Source organism: Heliconius melpomene, chromosome 20 (genome assembly GCF_056956725.1).
Source record: "Heliconius melpomene rosina isolate 202511_hmr_F chromosome 20, ASM5695672v1, whole genome shotgun sequence".
Lineage (NCBI taxonomy): Eukaryota > Metazoa > Arthropoda > Insecta > Lepidoptera > Nymphalidae > Heliconius > Heliconius melpomene.
The window spans coordinates 12719314-12739455 of record NC_140408.1 but is presented as its reverse complement, the minus strand read 5'-3'; the positions used below and the strand labels follow the sequence as shown (position 1 = coordinate 12739455).

The following is a 20142-nucleotide window of genomic DNA, read 5'->3' as shown; positions in this document are numbered from 1 at the left end:
ATATCTCTAGCACAATAATATTACATTATAAAATATTTTTATTAATAAAAAGCTATAAAAAATATTTTGCACATTTTTGACAATTATTATAAAACGCCACCTATTGCTGAAACTTATCTTGAACTGTCATACCATCTTCCTCTTCCTGTGGTTATTCAATCTGATAGGGCTCCTTTAAATTATAATATTTTTTATCTAAATAAAATGGCTGTGAGACTATTGTCGAAAATAAAGCTGCTACCAGAGCTCAGAGGAACAGCGTATCTTAGTTCAGCTGCAGCCCCCGCACAATTATCAGATTTCGAAGTTCAACATAAGACTCCTGTAATCCGCAAGCAAAAACTTATTCCCGTGGCTCAATACGGTGGTCGTCATGCTGTTACCATGTTACCTGGTGGTGGAATTGGTCCAGAATGTATGGGTTACGTCAGAGACATCTTCAAGTGAGTACCACATTGTCAAATGCGTATTTGTAATATGACACAATAAAAGTCAACTAGCCTTATTATAAGTGGTAAAGAATAGTAAATAATGTTTAAACACGCATCATTCACACCACGTTAAAATAAATACAGCTTTACATATTCTTGGTGTATTTATTTTGTCCATTTGTAATAGTCTAATAGTTTAACTATTTTGTTTACTAGATAACATCTGTTTCTGTCCAAATTCATATGATAAAAAAATTATCATCTATTTAAATTTTATTTATATTGAAAAAGTGTTTTCATATTTTTTCTTAATAATTTGATAAAAATATTTTAGAGTAATATTATTTATGAAAATATTTGTAATTCTTATTTCTTATTTTATATATGTTTAAAATAGTTTATTATTTTATATTTTAATGGTCGAGATCATCATAACACTGTAGGACAATATCTGATTGCAAATACAACTGTTGTGGCTCTGATTCCCACACAGAATTGAAAACACAAGCAGAACTTGATAGTAGGTCTTCTCTGTCTACCTTGCTATGTAGGAAAATGTATGAAACTTTTTCAATGGTGTTGAGCTTTATAATAATAAAAGCCTAGAAACAACATGTTGCTTGATGTTTTACAATTTACTGTTAATGATGTTTTACTAAAGCAACTAATTATTCATAATTTTCACTTCATTTTACAAGAAAAATAATTTAATATAAATGAAATATAATTTAAACTATATAATTTTCAGATATATTGGTGCTCCAGTAGATTTTGAGGTTGTTGACATAGATCCTAATGTTGACAATGATGATGATGTACAATATGCTATTACTACTATTAAGAGGAATGGTGTTGGTCTTAAGGTTAGTCAATTGTTTTAATATGCTATGATATGTATTTTGATATGCTGTTAACTGCGGCCTGTTATCATATTTGAAATAATTATATGTTGTGCATGGCACATGACATATGACATTCTAAATGTGGGATGTAACTGACCACGGGTATAGCAGGTTACAATTACATTGAAATATTTAAGCTTATGTAATAGTCTTTCTTGATTGATACACTATTCAACACAAATAATTTTTCAATTTGATCCTCTAGTTCTTAAGATTAGCATGTTCAATGAAATAAGCCTTTGGCTTTAGAATATTAATAGTATAGAAGTAAATATGATCTTTATTGTCAGGAAAAGACTACATGATGATTATTGTGTACTTAATATTGATATTTTACGTCTTATAATTGTTTTAAATTTAATACCTAGTGTTAAGTCACTCCATTCCCCAAGCACTGCCCAATTCAACATCACTCTGTATTTGTTAGCAGAGTGAGGAAATGAAAATAATTATTATATAATCACAATTACCGTCATACACTGTGTGGCACAGTGGCCTCTATTTATATTAAATTAAAATTAATAATTTCTGCCAAATTTTTCGAAGCATTGCATTTTTTTTATAGATGCACTTTTTTGAAAGTACCCATATCGCGTTGACCTGTAAACACTGCTGCGGGTAGGCCATTCCACAGTTCCGTGGCGCATGCAAGGAAATGCATGTTGAGTGTTGGATCTCATCAATCAGGAAATGAAAATATTATTAAATAATAATTTATCCACACTTTAAACCATTACAGTCATAACCTTGTGCCTCTAGGCCACAACGGCCTCATTTATATTAATTAAATGCAAATTTAATTATTTCTCCCATACTTTTCAGGGCAACATTGAAACTAAAAGTGAAGCGGCCTATGTAACATCCCGTAATGTAGCTCTACGTAACGAACTAGATATGTATGCATATGTCCTAAATTGCAAGTCTTTTCCTGGTGTCCCTACACGCCATAAGGATATAGATGTTGTTATTATTAGGTGAGTTGTGTTTTGTTTTTGAGTGGTAGTGGAATCATATTGAGTAAATAATTATGTTTATTTAGATAAAACGGAAGTACTGAGTGCTACTCTCTATTTATCTAAATAATAAGTAATTATTTAGATAAATAGAGAGATTCTAACAATATTGACAATGGATAAAAACAATTCTTATATCTTTTTTCCATCTGGTTGAAGTAACATTATCTGAAGATACCTAATAAATAAAACAAAATACCATATAGATAAAACCTAATCTATTAAAATTATTGACATCAAAACATTTTTCTAAGGCCGTCTTGGCGCAAGGGCAAAAAGTGTGTGCCTGGAAAAGCGACGGTTGTGAGTTCAATTTCCAATGGGAGGGAATGAAGTATTTAATATTTTAATGCTCTGATAATGAGGCAAAACGCGACGTTGAGTTCCGCCACTAAACACGCAATGCCTCAAAATTTCGGTAGACAGTAGGGAACGAAGCATCGTAATGGGAACCTAGGGTCCGACGTTCCGTCTGCCGACCCTACCACATGCTGGGATACATAGTGAAGATAAAAAAAAAACAAAACATTTTTGTGATCTTAGATACGTGCTTATTAATATATTTCCGTTATTTTCCAGGCAAAACACAGAAGGTGAATACGCCATGTTAGAACACGAATCCGTACAGGGTGTCATTGAGTCAATGAAAGTTGTTACCGCAAGCAATTCGGAGAGGGTAGCGAGATTTGCATTTGAGTTTGCTAAGAGAAATGGGAGGAAGAAGGTGAGTTTAATAGTAAATTAGGATCTGTCAAGATATATATAATAATAATAATAAAGCCCTTTATTCCAAATCTTAGTTAACATTTAAAATTTTGTTAGTAATAGGTATATATATAAATACTAATTTAACTCAATTTTTAGGTGACAACAGTTCACAAAGCTAACATAATGAAGCTCTCAGACGGTCTCTTCCTAGAAACTTCTCGTCGTATGGCTCAAGAGTACCCAGAGATTGAACACAACGATATGATTATTGATAATTGTTGCATGCAGTTGGTTGCAAAGTGAGTATTACTTAAACAAACTTTTAAAAAAGTATATAAGCTTTAAAATATATGAAAAAAAAAATTAATAAGATATATGTATAGTGCATGAAGAACAGATTGTCTGAACTCTAGGTTCCCTGTGTCTTCCCTGTTATATGCGGGATACTGCGTGAAGCTAACAATATAAACAAATTCATTTTATTTTTTAGCGCCAGGTGATGTTAGTCATACGACACCACCGCGTATTGTTCTGTTTTGCGGGGTTATGAAAATAATTCACTCCCCCAAGCGGGAATGGAACCCACGATCATCACACTTAAGCTCTAGTCCAATCCTATTCCCATTTTTATGTTTTCTAAAAATGTATAATATTACTTAGTGTTCAATCCATATATTGTTTTATTATTTCCTATTATTTTCCGTGTTATTCCAGGCCACACCAATTCGACGTGATGCTTATGACCAACCTCTACGGATCAATAGTGTCAAATGTGGTCTGTGGACTGCTAGGTGGTGCGGGGTTGCTCTCCGGCAGGAACTACGGTGACCATTACGCTGTATTTGAACCTGGCACCCGTAACACTGGTGAGATATTTTTAGATTCACTTTTTGTTCCATCCACTTATTGGGATAGCCAGAGATAATGGAACGCTTCCATCTTTGCATACCCCTTCTTCCTTGTCTCGCTTCTTACGTGACCTTCCTCCAGCAACATGGACACTGTTTTCAAAGATTGATTGAGGTCATACGTTATTTCTTTTACTCATTTCACTCATAAATCGTTTTTTATGCCTTCATCACTCATTCTCTCAACGTGTCCAAACCATCTGAGCATGTTCTTCATTCTCACCGTGACATTCTGGCTAGTACCTGCCATTCTGGATATATCTTCATTGCAAATTCGGTCAGGTATATTAACTCCGCATATCCCACTACCCAACCGCATTTTTCTTCAATATTTCTTTCAACTACCAGAACCTTGTCTTACTGATATTCAAGCTTAGCCATTATTTTTACATCCTTCTTTCAGAAAGGTGACTAATACCTGTAACTCTCATTCTTATCGTGTAATGAGCACTATATAATCTGCATATAGCAGGCAATTAACATTTAAGTCAACTGCTTTCACTCTAATGTCACTTTGTTTCATTCCTTGGAGACAGCTCTCCAAATACAAATTCAACAACCAAGCTAACATGGTGCAACCTTGTTTAACACCCGATTGGATGTCAAACCAAGGCGACATGCCAGCTCCTACTCGCACGCAGGAAACTTGCAGCAGGTTACATTATACTGGGGCAGTATCTCCGACAATTTCTTTTACACCATCCTGTGAAACGCCTTTTCCAAGTCCACAGATCAGTGTTCAGTCGTAGGTCAGGGGCACAAGCGTGTGACTGTAAGTTTTGGGTTCGATTCCCACTCGAGGAAATGAATTATTTATTATTTTCATTTCCTCACTCTGGTACCGAAGCAAACTGCGGCGTTGACGTCGTTCCGCCACTCAACACGCAATGCCTTCAAAATTCGGCTATTATAAAAAAGCAAAAGTAAAACTTACTATCGGGGAAGTGGGCGAAGCAAGAATAACACTATATAATTCTCATTCCAGGCACAGCCATAGCCGGCAAGAACGTAGCGAACCCCATAGCGATGATCAACGCATCAATCGACATGCTAGAACACCTCGGTCATCATTTCCACGCCGACTTAATAAGACGCGCGTTATCAAAGACAATCAACGTTGATAAGATCCTGACTCCAGATGTGGGAGGCAGTTCATCATCATCAGAGGTGGTCGCCAGTATCATGGGTAATATTGGTCGTTGTTAATGTCAATACACTAAGATTTTGATATTATAGTAGAAACTCGATTGACCAGATTAACCGTTATTTTTAGGCATTTAGATAATCGAAAATCTAGATAATTGGACATTTAAAGAAAAGCTACTTTTATATATATATATATATATATATATATATATGTTGTTATTTTTATAACATATTGTTGAGTTTATTAATAGCAACTAATACAAATCAACGAAAATCAATGTTTATTAAGAAATTATTAAAAGATACATTTTCCAACATATGGTGCATTATACACTAATTTACGTATATATTTAATATAATTGGTGGTGGTTCGTAGTCCGGACAATCGTGTATCTGAACAACTACGGCCCAGATATTCGAGTTTCTACTATAAAAAAGAAATGGTCTAGTTTTTTTCTCTTTACTTTGTTTTTCGTATGATATTTAGATTTGTTCTTAAAGTTGCCAAGTAAATTGTTTGTCATATAAATTAATGAGCAATATCAAAGACGATCAACGTTAATAACATCTTGACTTCCTATGTCGGAGGCAGTTCATCTTCATCAGATGTGGTCGCCAGAATTTTAATTATATTTTTTGCACCATTTACAATTGTTAGCTATACAAGACCTACACATGTTATTACTTTTAACATATTGGCGACTATAATTAATAGTATTCTTTATATTCCAACAGATATTGATTTTCATAATTAAATATCTTAATTTATTTATAAACTAGTGGACCCGGACGCGGCTACGCCTGCTTCAACTATAAGAATATTTATTAAATATATTCATGAAATTATTTTCAATTCTCAATAGAATTAGTAAGAAAATATAAGCTCAAATAATCAAAAAGAATAATAAGTAGATACACATTATTGGAAAAAATTATCTGAGTTATTGAAATGAACTAACAAAATGATTAAAAGTAACTAAAGGATAGGTATTCTTAATATTAGAAAAAGTACCTAAAGTTTTCCGTACGTGCGTACATAGATATCGACTCTACGAAATAACTAAACATTTCTCTCTATTAAGTAGGATAATTTTAGCGGGCAATATCAAATAAAATAAGAAGAGAATCAAAGTGTATTTTATAAACAACAAATTAAGTTCGAAAATGTATGAAAATTTATAAAACCGTCAACGTCATCTGCCCGTTCGCGTCGGTCATACTGTGCCGCCCGCTAGGTGGCTAGGTCATTTGGAATCAGTGACATCTCCTTAATTATTTATTAGAATGTTATACAGTAAACTATAATTTCAATCTAGATAAAATGCTAAAAGTGACTATTATATTTATTATCATAAGGATGAATATCAAAACGTCGCGGTAGCGGTCGCGTAGCAACGACGGTTGTTATTAACAGGGCAGAATAAATTGCATGTCAAATTAGAATGTACTTTAAAATATATTAGTATATATGTGTAATGTAATGTTATATAGCCTATAGCACTTCTGAAGAATGCAGCTTTCATACAAAACAAAAACAATGAAAATCGGACCAGTAGATCCAGAGATCCTAGCGTTCAAACAAACAAACAAACAAACAAACTCTTCCGCTTTATTATATTATATTAGTTTATAAATATTTTTCTTATTAGATAAAAAATAAGTAGTTAACTTATGGAATATAAAAGCTCTACATTATTACTTAAAAATGAAAACTGAAGACATATCACAAAAGACCGAATTGTTTTGGTATGATATAACAGATTATATTTTTTTACTAAAAGTACAAGCCTTCGACTGTAATCTTACTATGTGCGGGATGTAGCGTGAAGCTAAAAAAGAAAAACTAGACCATTTCTTATTAAAATTATCCAGGTATACAGGCCATTTTCTTTTATATATACAAATAGTATATCACACATTTGATATTTTTCTCATTCATAGTAGTGTTTGTGTAATTGTAAATTAGATCTATTGGACTCTAAATTTTACATCATTGCCTTATTAGAATTTAAAAAAACCATTAAAATTTTATATTTGGCTTAATGGTAATTTAAATAATTTTTATCTTTTATTTATTAAATCACTAAATATTTCAAATTGTTGTACGCACAATGTCATTGACAATAAATGTTTATGTTGTTTTATTTTTTGACATGAAATGATAATTCAATTTTGTGTGTTGCCATACGTAACTTTATTGTTCGTATTGACACACATTTTACAAATATCTATAATTGATTTTTTAATTTCTGACCTTAAAATGTATATTTCCACATTTAAAATTACGACACTATCAAAAATGCAATTTGAAAAAGTAACTTTTGATTAAAGTTATGTCTTAAAAATTATTTTATTTATTTTAAAATAGTAAATTTAGAAATAGCAGTCTATTGCTGTGAATAAATATCAATTTAGCAAAACAACTGCTGCCAAAAGTATATCTAAAGAACTCAATTAGATATCTATTTTTAAATTAACAATCGATTCTCCTACAAAAATCGATTTTAATTTAAACAATATTTCTTTTATCATACAATGCTCGTATTTATAGTATTTCTATTTCATTATACAGATAATAAAAGCAATAGCTTAAATCAAAACTACTTAAAAAGATTTTTTCATATTTCTTTAACAGGTCAAAAATAATATATTTAAAGTAAGAATTACAAACATGTTTTAAGCTTTTGTTCTTATCTGTTAGCTAATTCTGAAACCACTTTGGAATCTTTACATGTTTTAATAGAAAAAATGTTATTTAATGTATATTTATCATGTGATAGACAATTTTTTTTGTAAAAAAGTTACCCTGAGTATTAATTTATTTATTTTAGTTCGTAATAAATGTCGAAATCTTAGTATTGTTTCATTTTCATTGAAAACCCCTTTTAGTTAGTGATAGTTTTTTATTGTATTATAGTTGTAGTTTAAATGCTAAACAAGCTATTTTATCTCATTTCATTTTACATAAGAAAAAGTATGGTTTTTATTTTTGTTCGATTTCCCGGTCTTTAAGCGTGATCTGTGATTTGGATTATGCAAAATAAATATCTTAGCATTAGGTTCTCTCTGTCTACCCTGCTAAATGAGGGTGCTGCAACAAAATAAAAGTATGGTACGGTCGATATGCTGTGGCCGTCTTTAAGTCAGCTGTAGATGGCTACGCAGATTTGGCTTAAAGTTTAAGACTTGGCAATGCGTAAAAGTTCAGAAATTACCTAAGAAGCAATTGTGTTACGGTGTCTGGTTGTGCACGCGATGCATATGAGGAAAAATAATTTAGAAACTGAGGCAGACGACACACACTCATGAAATAATTATATTTAAATCATTTTCATTTCCTGGCTCTGATTGATAAAAGCGCGGCGTTAAATTCCGCCACTTAATACGCAATGACTGGAAAATTTTGTAGAGAGTAGGAAATGTAGTGTTTTAACATTTGGTTCTCTCTGCTCAAGTACCTACCCTGCTTCCTGAGAAAAACGTGAAGCTGTTATTTTATTTTACTTTGGTCATTACCAAATGTACCAGTCATGAGACTGTTGTAAAATAACTTTGTCCGTTATATAAGATTTTAGTAGGCAGAAAAAAAATTATTCATTCTTTGAGTAAGTGAGTATCGAACCGACAATATCGCGTCTCCAGTCAGGAAGAAAATATTTTTTTTATCTTCATGCTGAATACCGCGAATTACGTAGCGTAAGAAGAGAAAAGATAATGAAAGTAAAACTCACTCTCCGCCGAATTTTTATGACATTGCCTTTGTGCCGATTGGCGGAACTCAACGCCGCGTTTCGTCCAATAGGACAATATTTATTATAATAAGAGTAAGGACATAAATATATATTAAACAAATCATTTCTCGGGTTAGAACTCCACAAATTTTTCTTTCAATCACGACAGAAAATATTATTATTTCTTCAACTTTACATTTCAGATAACATTGTTCCTGTTGCTAAAGAGAAAGATGTCGTCGTTTTGTAAAAAAAAAAACATGATATTAATTTTATTTTTGTAAAAGTACCCTTATACTATTGTACTGTTAATTAATTTACATTATGTACATAATTTAAAAAGATTTGTGTGTAGATTTGATTTAATGTTGCAATATTTAAAATATTTATTTATTTAAGACTTATCTGCATGTTTAGACATGTTAAATAAAAATAAACGGTCCATATTATAAAACATATATATTTTAAAACAAATTTTACAGCCCAGTAGTTACAAACCTTTTTTGAGTAATGAAGAATGTTAAATGTCAGTAAAATTAATTTAAAGTATGGTTTAAATCTACTAATCTGTTGATCTTAGTGGTTAGTCATGTACTGTTAGAGCGAAGGTCGTCAGTTCAATCTCATTTATCTTTTTGTAAAGATATCTTTAAGATTTAATCAGTCTGTACAATTGTGTATATTGTCTTTGGAAAGCTATTGATGTATAGACAATGGAATAATTAAGCTTTTTACTCGCTATGTGACAATTCAAACATTGTTACGCATTGTACTTAAATGTTTATGTATCTTAATTATTTAATAAATTGTAAAAATATATGGTATTTTAGTTGATATAAAATTGTATAATTATGTAGTAAGACGCCATCGTGGGAAATTCAACCTAGCTGCACGCTGTATCTCGCATAAAGCAGAGTAAGACTACGCTTCCCCACTTTTCGCGAAATTGCATTTTGAGTGGTAGAACATTATGCTGCGCTTTGTCTTCATGCCACAGCGAAGAAATGAAAATAATTCATTCCTCGGTGTGAGAATTGAGCCTACAACCATCGCGATTTCATTCAACAGAAATGAGAATAATTTACTTAATTCTTTTTGAGTCAAAAACATTCTTACTTATTTTTCTTTCCTAAGTGTGGAATAACATAGAAAATGTTTTAATTATTTATAATAAAGGAAATGAAACACTAATTGGGGTATTTAACGATATATTGATACATTGTATTGTTCACATCAGATTGGATATGACATCAAGTGCGCGCTCATCGCAATAACTACACTTACAATAATAATAATATAATAATAATTAATTAATTTAATTAATTAAATAAATCATTAATAAAAAATTAAGTAGAAAATAAATGCGGCATTACAGCTTCACGGTTTTTAATTTCATCTGTGATTTTGACGCCAGAACATGGCAACACTAGTCTTTTAGGATTTTTTAATCAGTTTCAAACAATCATTATTGTAAATCATTTTGTTTGTTATGTCAATTTCAAAATATTCAATTGAACTAATGTTGCCATCCCTCGATTGATGTCAGATATTGTTTCGTTTTCGGAAATACCCGCTTTTTAATAATAAATTCTGACATCTTAGGGTGTTTGCGGATAAACGGGCACAAAAATCAGATCAAATGAAATAAATTATATAAATGTGTTTTGAGTCGCATATTGAATATAATTTCATCAAATATTAGTCAATTTTATCTGTTAAGTCAATGTATTTAAAGGTCAATGTATAAAAATGTATTTAAAATTCCATATATTTAAAGTTATTTATATATTTTCTCTACGACTCAAAACTAAAGAAGATACAAAATAAAGATAAAAGTTAAATAAAGACAATTTTTTTTTAAAGATTTATCTAATCTTTTTGGCTTCATTTAAGCACCAATTTTGGCAATAAGTTTAACCAAAAAGAAATCGAAAAATGTAAGCGAAAGACAAAGTATAATTCCTCTGCTGTAACAAAAATAAATATATTATCTATGGTTTAGATAAAATCCTTTACTAAATTTTTTAGTCTGTGCCAAATAAAGTTTGAATTTTAAATTCTATCGAAAAATATAATTGTATTATTTTGATTGAAAATCAAAAAATAATTTGAGTATTCTAAATACTTGCTATACATACTACATGTACGTATATTTATAGGCGGAAAACATTTTAAGTTAACAGCAGAGGCGTCTTACAGATCATAAATAAATAAAAAAAAACATCATTCAGCTGTGCTGAGACAGATAAAATAATACTATTATTCAATGAGATCTTCCTAGGATCAGTCTATACGAAGTCTAAAATTTATTTTGACGTATGCCAGTGATTTATTTCTTAGGAACAACATTTATTTGCTAAATATATTAAATATAATCGCCATTTTCATATATGGCAACATTCGAGACGGACATTTTTAAGTCAATATAATAACAATACGTCAATTTTCATAATTTTGAATATATATTATGTATATAATAATTTAGTTTTAAATCACTGGCAGCCGCAGAACTAGATAAATCACAGTAATGCGTGGGCCACACGCATAACGAATAAAATTTAAAAAATGTTTTAAAAAACCTAAAATTAACCGCTTATAGGGTAACTATATATAAAATGGCCTCAACATCACAGATGTATATAAAAACTTACTAAAATTATAATTTAAAATCACAGGTTTTAGAACGCTTAAAACTATACGGTCGCTGAAAAAAAACGCGGCGTTGTGACGTTTTATAGACGTCGGGCGTTGTTTTAGCGTACCCTCCACTCTTTGTATGGCATCGATCCGTCTCTCCCGGTAGTTTTGAACACATTTCATCTCTCTCTTACGGCACGACGTCTTCTTTACGCAAATAATACTGAGCTGTCTCAAAGAGAGCTTAAACTTAAGCTTAAATACAAAACTGAAAACACTCAAACGCCGAATAAACTCATACAAATAATCAGTACATGAAAAAGCGGGTAAAAAAACGTTCGCATGTTGCGATTCACGCGCGTCTAAACTAACACTAAACGCGCGCCCTGACGCGTCTGAAAAAACGCGCGTCGACAAAAACGCATAAAATACCCACGTCAATGGGCGAACTTGACTATCCCTATAACCGTTGACGCGATATAAATCGCGCGTTTTTGTATATGCATTAGAAACGCGTGCGTTTTTGTTGCAGGTGTGAACGCACTTTATCTTTGAGGGATATCGGCAACTTGTGGGCGTTCCACACGCGCGTTTTTTGGACACTGGGCACACGGGGGGTTTTGGGGGTGTTAGGAGTGTTGCAGTGTGTGGGGGTGTCGGGGGGAGGGGGGTGGTGGCGGGACGCGGCTCCGCTTTTTCACCGTACTGACGTGGTTTTAATGGTTAAGGGCAATGCTGCTTTTTTGGCTTCTTTAAATTCTCCTCATCGACACCAGCCTTTGGTACCTGAACGTTAGAAAATTTGTAAAAAGTATTAACATTAATAAACACAGCCGGTGATTCAATATTTATGATCTCATAAATAGTAACGATTTTTCCGATTTCAACTTCATGCACGAAATAGTATGAAAGTAATAATTGTATTTTCATTGCTTCTAGTCATGACACAGGGGCACAAAGTATGACTGTAAACGCAAATAGTTGTGGGTTCAATTCCCGGAGATATTTATTTTAAATTTATAATTTCATTTCTTCGCTCTGGTGTCGAAACAAGGCGCGGCGTTGAGTTCCATCACTCAACACGCAATGCCTACAGAAATTCGGCAGAAAATGGGGAACGGAGCGTCTTAACACTTAAATTCCCTTTGCTTACACTGCTGTGTGCGGAATACAGCATGAAGCTGATTTAGTTTTTCATTTACTTAAGAAAATACTGATTAGTTTTTCATGCAAAAATTGCTGAACAGATTAAGATAAACTTTTGCAGAAATATAGCTCATACATCAGAATAACACAGGCTACAATGTATTGCAGGCGAAGCCGCGTTTACGTCGTTAGTCTCATATAAAACTTACCTCAGTATACCTCTCGCCTTTCAAAGAAACGATCTTGTTGTCTCTGTAGCGGACCATCTTCTTGGGCTCGATCTTAGGAGCCAATGGTTTATGTTCTTTGGTATCTGAGTTCTTGTCCACGTACGAATATCTGAATTGTTATAAGCAAGTAATTTCGTTATTAGTATGAGAATAATTATATTTTTGGAAAAATAACCATAACTTTGTGAAAAGTCTGATACTAATATTATAAGTTTTTTGGCTTTTTAATCGGCCCTTAATGTTTGGATATTGATCAGCATCAAGCAGTTGAGCTGCTTCTACTGGTTTCCGTTCAGCGCATCTTTTACAACCGTATAGTTTGGAACGTGATGTTTTCTTTGGTATTTACAACTAGAATTAGTTTTTCCAAACTGTCATCACAGTTCTACGTTTTGTCACGTATATTACAATGTACACCGTATTCCACATGTAACGCCCGACTAGAACTCAACGCCGTACCTGGCAATAATCCGGTTTTTCAGCTCGTTATCGTTGCAGAGAGGGGCGCGCGCGGCGGCGTGCAGCGCGGCGGCGGACAGCGACTGCCCCTGCTCGCGGCGGTGCAGAAGGGTGGCGGCCGCGCGCTCCGCGTCCCCGCAAGCGATGGACACGCAGTGTTTTATCTGATTGATAGAAACTTAGTGTTAAGACACTTATTTTAATTTAGTTCTACAGTATTTTTTTACCATACTGTATTTATCCTATATAGAGAGAATTGGCAGAGGGAACCTAGTGTCAAACAATTGCTTGTTGTTACACCCTTACTTAACGAGCTATACCTAACATCCCAATGGACCCCAAAGATGACGAGACGTTGAATAACTTAGGATTAAAAAATAAGAATTACACACAATAAAGTCAAAGGAGTTCCTATTGAATATAAATGCGAAGGATTACCACCAGTTCCAGTGTCGTGATAACTGATGACACACAAGAAGCTATATTCACTATATAATAATGTCACAGTGTCAAATGCTTTAGTGACGTAAAATAATCCTGTACCTACCTCCATAGCACACGTGTTAGGGAACATCTCATGCAGCACCCTGCACTGGTCGGCGTACTCGTCTCCGTCTACGATCGAGCGACGATCGCGCGAAGAGCACTCTGAACTCTCAGAGCTCTCCGAATTCTCCGAGTTGGAGTGAGAGCTAGGAAAAATGTGTAGAAAAGTGTTGCCATTTAACAATCTATTTTTCTTTTTTTTATAGCTTCACGCTGTATATATGTATGTAGCAAGGTACAGTACGGTCGACGAGTCAGAGCCGTCCTAAAGTTAGTTGAAGATGGCTGCGCAGATTTGATTTTAGGATTTTTCTTATTTGTGCATATTTTCTTCCTGAGAGCACAGTGCGCAAAAGTTCAGAAAACTTAAATTCAAGGCAACCAAGTCTCACTAACAGCTGTAGATAAACAAAACTTAGTGTTAAAACACGCCGCCGTCGGGTGTTAAGTAGCGAAATTGAACTCAACGTCGCGCTCTGTCTTGTTGTCAAAGCGAGGATATGCAAATGATTCACTCAACCGAGTAGGAATCGAACTCACAGTCTTGGCGTAACTCCTCTGCGGGACGACGAGATTTTTATTTAATACAGTTTTCTCTTAAAATTATAATTTCACAGTCTCGAAACTTGTAACATGTGTAGTTAATTTTCATACATTATCAATTAAAGAAAACTCTCCAAGTTTGAAAAAATGAATAAGTACATTTTTTAAATAAACATACTAAATAAATTGACTTACCGACTAGGCTTAGTAGCTGGTGGCAGCATGTCGCTCAAACTCTGCAGAGTGATGCTGATCTTATCACTGCACGCGGAATCATCTAGGAAATCGAAATAGCAACCGATTATTTTCATTTGTATTCCTTTATATATTATATTACTACAAGCGATGCCAAATGCGGCATCGATTTAATACTATACGCAACGCCTCCAGAATTCAGCGGAAAGTGGGGAATAAGAGTAATATATCTTAATAGGAACAGAATGTATTAACACTAGGTTCCCCTGCCTTTTAATATATACAGAATAATAGTTGTCGTTCGTAATTATTGTTGTGCCCACTTTATAACTCCTTCAAATTCTAACTACTGCAGTTTCGCCTATGAAAGCTAAAACACATTCTTTCCTGTTCACATAAAAAAATCAAAATATATAAATAAAAAAAAGAATAATAATTTCACGGTCCAGACTGCTCCACCTCCCTTTCCTACAAAAATAGGTGTGTAGTCCTACATGTGTTTTTTAAAAGCTTCACGCCGTATCCCGCTAATGTCAGGGTAGGAAAAGGGAACCTAATGGCTTAGTTCTAAAACACACCGTTCTCCATTGTTGGGAATATTTAAACAAAATGGCACATTGAAATTATAAAATAATTACGAAGTGAGCGGCGAACTGCGAGAGATTCGTACTGATAATATTCAGTGACCCGAATAAGGTCCTAAAACTGGGTGCGGTCACATTTTTGTTTTAAGTAATTTTTTTTTTCGTTTTTCCCATTGAGACATTTCCGTTCGTCACTTTCTTCCTAATTCTGGAGGCATTGCGTGTTGCGTGGCAGAAAATAATGCCACTCTGTCTCGTTGCCAGAGCGAGGAAATGAAAATATTAAATATTTCATTTCCTCGAGCGGGAATCGAACCCACAATCGTTGCGTGGGGCAGTTGGTAGTATTTGACTGTACTGTCACTATATTGTAGGTTCGAATCCCTGTCAAGGGATATAGAGGTAGACATGTATATTTAAAAATGACAAAAAATTGTTACTTTGTCCTAATTCGACAACTCGCAGCATTTTATTTTGTCACCTATTAAATAATAGATGAGGAACAGCCACAAATTGGAAAATAATGTGTCTTAACATCAGTTTTCTCTGCCTACTCTGCTATATGCGAGATGTATTATGAAACAATAGTCGTATAATACAGTACGGTAACAAGTTGTGGCCGCCCTGGATTTAGGTATAGATGACTTTTCATATTAGATTTTAGGATATTTAGTTACTTTTGGTTTTTCCTGAGTGCACAATGCACAGAACTCAAAAGTACAGAAAACCAATACTTCAGGGGAGCCACGACTCGTCCACCGTACTGTACTGTACATTTTGTTCGCGATGTTATGAATGGGATTGCACTTATTGCCAACATCCTGTGTTTACAGACGGATCTCTCAATTTTCAATGTTATACCGTCTTATATATACGTAGATTTGACATTTAATTGAAGTTACGTGATATATTAATGTTTTTGTGTCGATTGTATGTTTAAGATTAAGAAAATATATTTTTAAATGCAGAGAAAGACACTCCGTCTTTCTATTTGTGACACCCAAAATATGTTTTATAACTTAGTAACATATATATCTCATAATCTTCTTATACATATATTATATTCTTTTATTGCACAAAAAACAAAATACAGAAACTTAAGAGAAGAAAAATTTTGTTGACAAGGGTGGGCTTATTTCTAAAAGAAATCTCTTCCAGCCTACCAGTGGAAGTGGATATATGTGAAACAGCGGGGAGAGTATAGTGCATAACAGAAAAATATTATATTTGAATCTATAAATATAAATATACAATAATATATATATAAACTACATATACATATATACGCACATATATATTCTATAAAAAAAATACATACTTACATTATTATAAATATTATATAAATACATAAATATTATATTATTATGATGAGTTAAATGACAAGAAAAATGAAATGCAATAATTTGAAACTCTGTCGGAATATATATTAATTGTTCCCAGTTTGTAAATGCTTTTTTAATTGGGATTTAAAGGATTTTAGGGAAGGGCTTCTCTGGATAGGATGAGGCAGTTGATTCCAAAGGGATGAGGCATATACGGAAAAGGACTTCTGCATGAATTTGGTATTGCTCCTAGGTATGTCAAGCGCCGGAACGACACACGACCGCCTAGAGCGTGACGGAGGAGGAAGAACGTTGAAGCGGGAGCGTAGGTATGTAGGAAAATTTTTGTAGTTAATGATTTTAAAAAGTAAGGTAAGGATGTGCATATCACGGCGAAGACGGATTGGGAGCCACTTAAGCTGAGCACAAAATTGAGAAACATGATCATACTTACGTAAGCCAAAAATAAAGCGTATGGCGAGATTTTGAAGACGTTCTAATTTGTTAAGTAGCTCCTCAGTCGCATCCAAATAGCAGACGTCAGCGTAATCGAGTATAGGAAGGAGAAGACATTGCGCTAGCATAACTTTGGTTTTATGAGGAAGGAAGTATTGGAGACGCCTAAGAGAATGGAAAGAGAAATGCATGCGCTTGCTGATTGCATTGATATGCGGTGCCCAAGACATGTTGCAATCAATTATAAGTCCTAAGTTCCTAACCTCGTTACAATAGGGAACCGTTACACCTGAGTAGCGTATCGCTGGCACAGTATCCCATTTGATTTTGTGTCTTAATTTATTACTGCCTATGATAATACTCTGAGATTTTTTGGGGTTGATAATTAAGCCAAAAGATTCGGCCCAAGTACGTATCGCATCGAGATCACTATTTAAACTATCGATAGCTTCAGGCAATCCATTTAAGTTACTATGGCGGTAAATTTGCAAATCATCTGCATACAGATGGAAGGGAGAAGTAATGACTTTAGATATATTGTTAATAAAGACAGAAAAGAGAAGAGGAGAAAGAACGCCGCCTTGAGGAACGCCAGCAGTAAGATCAAGCCAAGGAGATGTTATATCGTTAGCTTTAATACATTGCCGGCGGCCAAAGAGGTTACATACATATATGGTTCTCTTTCTCAGTTTTCACACACTTTTGGATATATTGTGTACCCTTTGGTTATGTATCACAAAGTAATATTTTTTCTAATTAAAATTGGCAAGTGTTTAGTTTCATGCTGTATTCCACACATAGGAGTTCCGCAACTCGGGGAGTAGTGAGTCTTAATATGTGTGTGAAGTTTTCAGTGTGAAGCTGAAAAAAGCATTACCACACCTATAATATTTACAACTACACTTATATTAAACACTACTTACCATTAGAGTTGCTATCAGACTCATCTTGTCGGGTCAATTCAGCTTCCAATTCCAAAAACCAGGAACAAACTAATCCTGGGTCAATGCTTGCGAATTTCGGCACATATGCTGCCATCATCTCTATGAAGCCTAGTTTAGATTTTAAGGAATTTTAGGTAAATTTTGTAGTAATATTAAAGTTTTAAAATATTATTAATATTATTAACATGAGGGCCATCATGATGCAGTGTGACAGTGTCTGATTATAAATGCGATTGTTGTGGGTTTGTTTCCCAGTTGGGGGAGTGTTTTTTTTTTCATTTTCTCACTCTTGGTACGAGACGAAACGCAGCAGGGAGTTCCTCCATGTCTCTAAAATAGGGTAATGTGTGGAGAACTGGCTCTTAATACCAGGTTCCCCTTGTCTATCCTTCTATATGTGAAATACAATGTAAAGGTAAAAAAAATGTTATTTAGTTCAATTTAGCTCTATAGTTATTGTGCTTTGTGCATATTACTTGAATATAACGGATAACATGTGCTTCAAAGGAGGCACTAGTATGATAATTTCAAATTTATTGTCAGTATGGAGATGAGGTTGTACAGTGGAGGCAACCTTTAATGTTGTGCATTTAAAGAGGCCCCTTAAACCTACACCTGCACAATCAATCCATGGAATGCTAAGAAGTTTTTATAAAAGTATTAAACCAGTTAACTTTTTAAACATTTGTGTACAATGCTTTTAATGTTTATATGTATTTTTATAAATAATTTGTTTCAATTTGTAATGATTTATTTAGAATAGAAAAGATTTTTTAAAGTTTTTAAAGTTTTATTTTTCATTTAAAAAATGTTAGATTTAATCAGAATGCTTTTAAAATAGACAATTAATAAAAAAAATGTATTTCTTAAAATTACACTAAATGAAGTACAAGTAGGAGAGATAAAAAATAAATAAATTTTGATAAATGAAAATAAATATTAATAATTTTATCTCCTTCTTATTAGTTAAATTAGCAAGTATAGTAAGTCTTTTGTTTATATTTAATACTTTTTTATCTTTAATTATATATGACATTTAGTTATTATATGACTAAATGCACAAGACAACTGAATAAAATATAATATTGGAATAGTAAATATCAATGTTTTAAAACTTACCTCTAATAAGAATTACTTAAGTAAATAATATTAAACATAAAGCATAAGAAAATTATTATATTTTATAATATTACCATCTAAGTCAAAGCAGGGATCCTGGGAGGCTTCTTCCAGGATAGAAATCACATAGGAGAGGACTATATCATCGATGAGAGAGACATCCGCCGATGGGACATTTGTCTTAATAAACTGAAATAAACTCTCCTTAACGTGACACTTTTGTTGCGCTATGGCACTCATTGTTACCTAAAATAATAGATTTACAACTTTAAACTGGTTAATTCATAAAGAATATTACAATTGAAATTCTTGTTCTTTATATTCGTTACGGGTCGATTAACAAAGCTATATTAATGAGTACAAGGAGTCCTAAGTTCTTGTTTGGCAAAATTGTGTACCTTTCAATAATTTGCTTTGATATATAGATGGTTTATTAATATATTAATTGATTTTTACAAGTTAAAACTCCCTAGCGAGAAAAGCGACGGAAAATCAATACAAATGCTGTTTTTTTTCTATAAACAACCCTTTGAGTTATGTTATTTTAATATGGCAAGGACGGAATTTGTAATGTCATTCAAAATTAAATATATTTTTATATATAATATAAATAAATGTTAAAATAAAGTTAATATTTTGAATTATTAAAATTATGTTATCATTTTAATCTTCGTTGCTGATACTTTATGACGTTTGAATTGTGAAGTAATTATTACTTAAAATGTCATTGTCAAATGCAATTTAGGTTGCAAGGTATTCACGCACGAAATTGTTTATATTTTTCTATTTTTTTAGATGTTTTAATTTATTGGAATAGTTAGTAATTGAGAATATGTGTTTAGTGAAAACCAGTAAAATATTCTTTAATTTTTAAACGGCACGGCAATTAGATATTGTATGTATAAGTGTATATATAAGTATATTCTTAGTAAGTGAATTATAAATTCTATATGAGAATAAATGAATTCTGAAACCGTAATTTTTAAAGCTCTGCTCATTTAACATATACTACGATCGGTCAAATATTAAACGGCAACTCAAGCCTGAATGAATTAAAAAAATTGTATTTCATGATATATAAATATTCTATTAATTTGACTTGTAATTAATAATTTCACTATT

General features: G+C 32.8%; 2 protein-coding genes across 2 annotated transcripts; one reads left to right on the top strand and one right to left on the bottom strand.

Moving 5' to 3' along the window:
• The first annotated feature begins 104 nt into the window (after positions 1-104).
• On the top strand, positions 105-9654 carry LOC146528076 (isocitrate dehydrogenase [NAD] subunit gamma, mitochondrial-like). Its single transcript, XM_085205132.1, has 8 exons — positions 105-443; positions 1180-1294; positions 2156-2307; positions 2926-3070; positions 3211-3353; positions 3769-3920; positions 4948-5148; positions 9043-9654. The coding sequence occupies exons 1-8, from the start codon at positions 205-207 to the stop codon at positions 9087-9089; spliced, it is 1194 nt and encodes a 397-aa protein (XP_085061258.1). The 5' UTR covers positions 105-204; the 3' UTR covers positions 9090-9654.
• Positions 9655-10030: 376 nt separating this feature from the next.
• LOC146528075 (CUE domain-containing protein 2) lies at positions 10031-19576 on the bottom strand. Its single transcript, XM_085205139.1, has 8 exons — positions 19419-19576; positions 19095-19266; positions 17881-18009; positions 14596-14677; positions 13859-14003; positions 13312-13475; positions 12832-12961; positions 10031-12262 (listed from the first exon to the last, which is right to left on the bottom strand). Exons 2-8 carry the CDS (start codon positions 19258-19260, stop codon positions 12200-12202), a joined length of 879 nt encoding a protein of 292 aa, XP_085061265.1. The 5' UTR covers positions 19261-19266; positions 19419-19576; the 3' UTR covers positions 10031-12199.
• Positions 19577-20142: the final 566 nt, after the last annotated feature.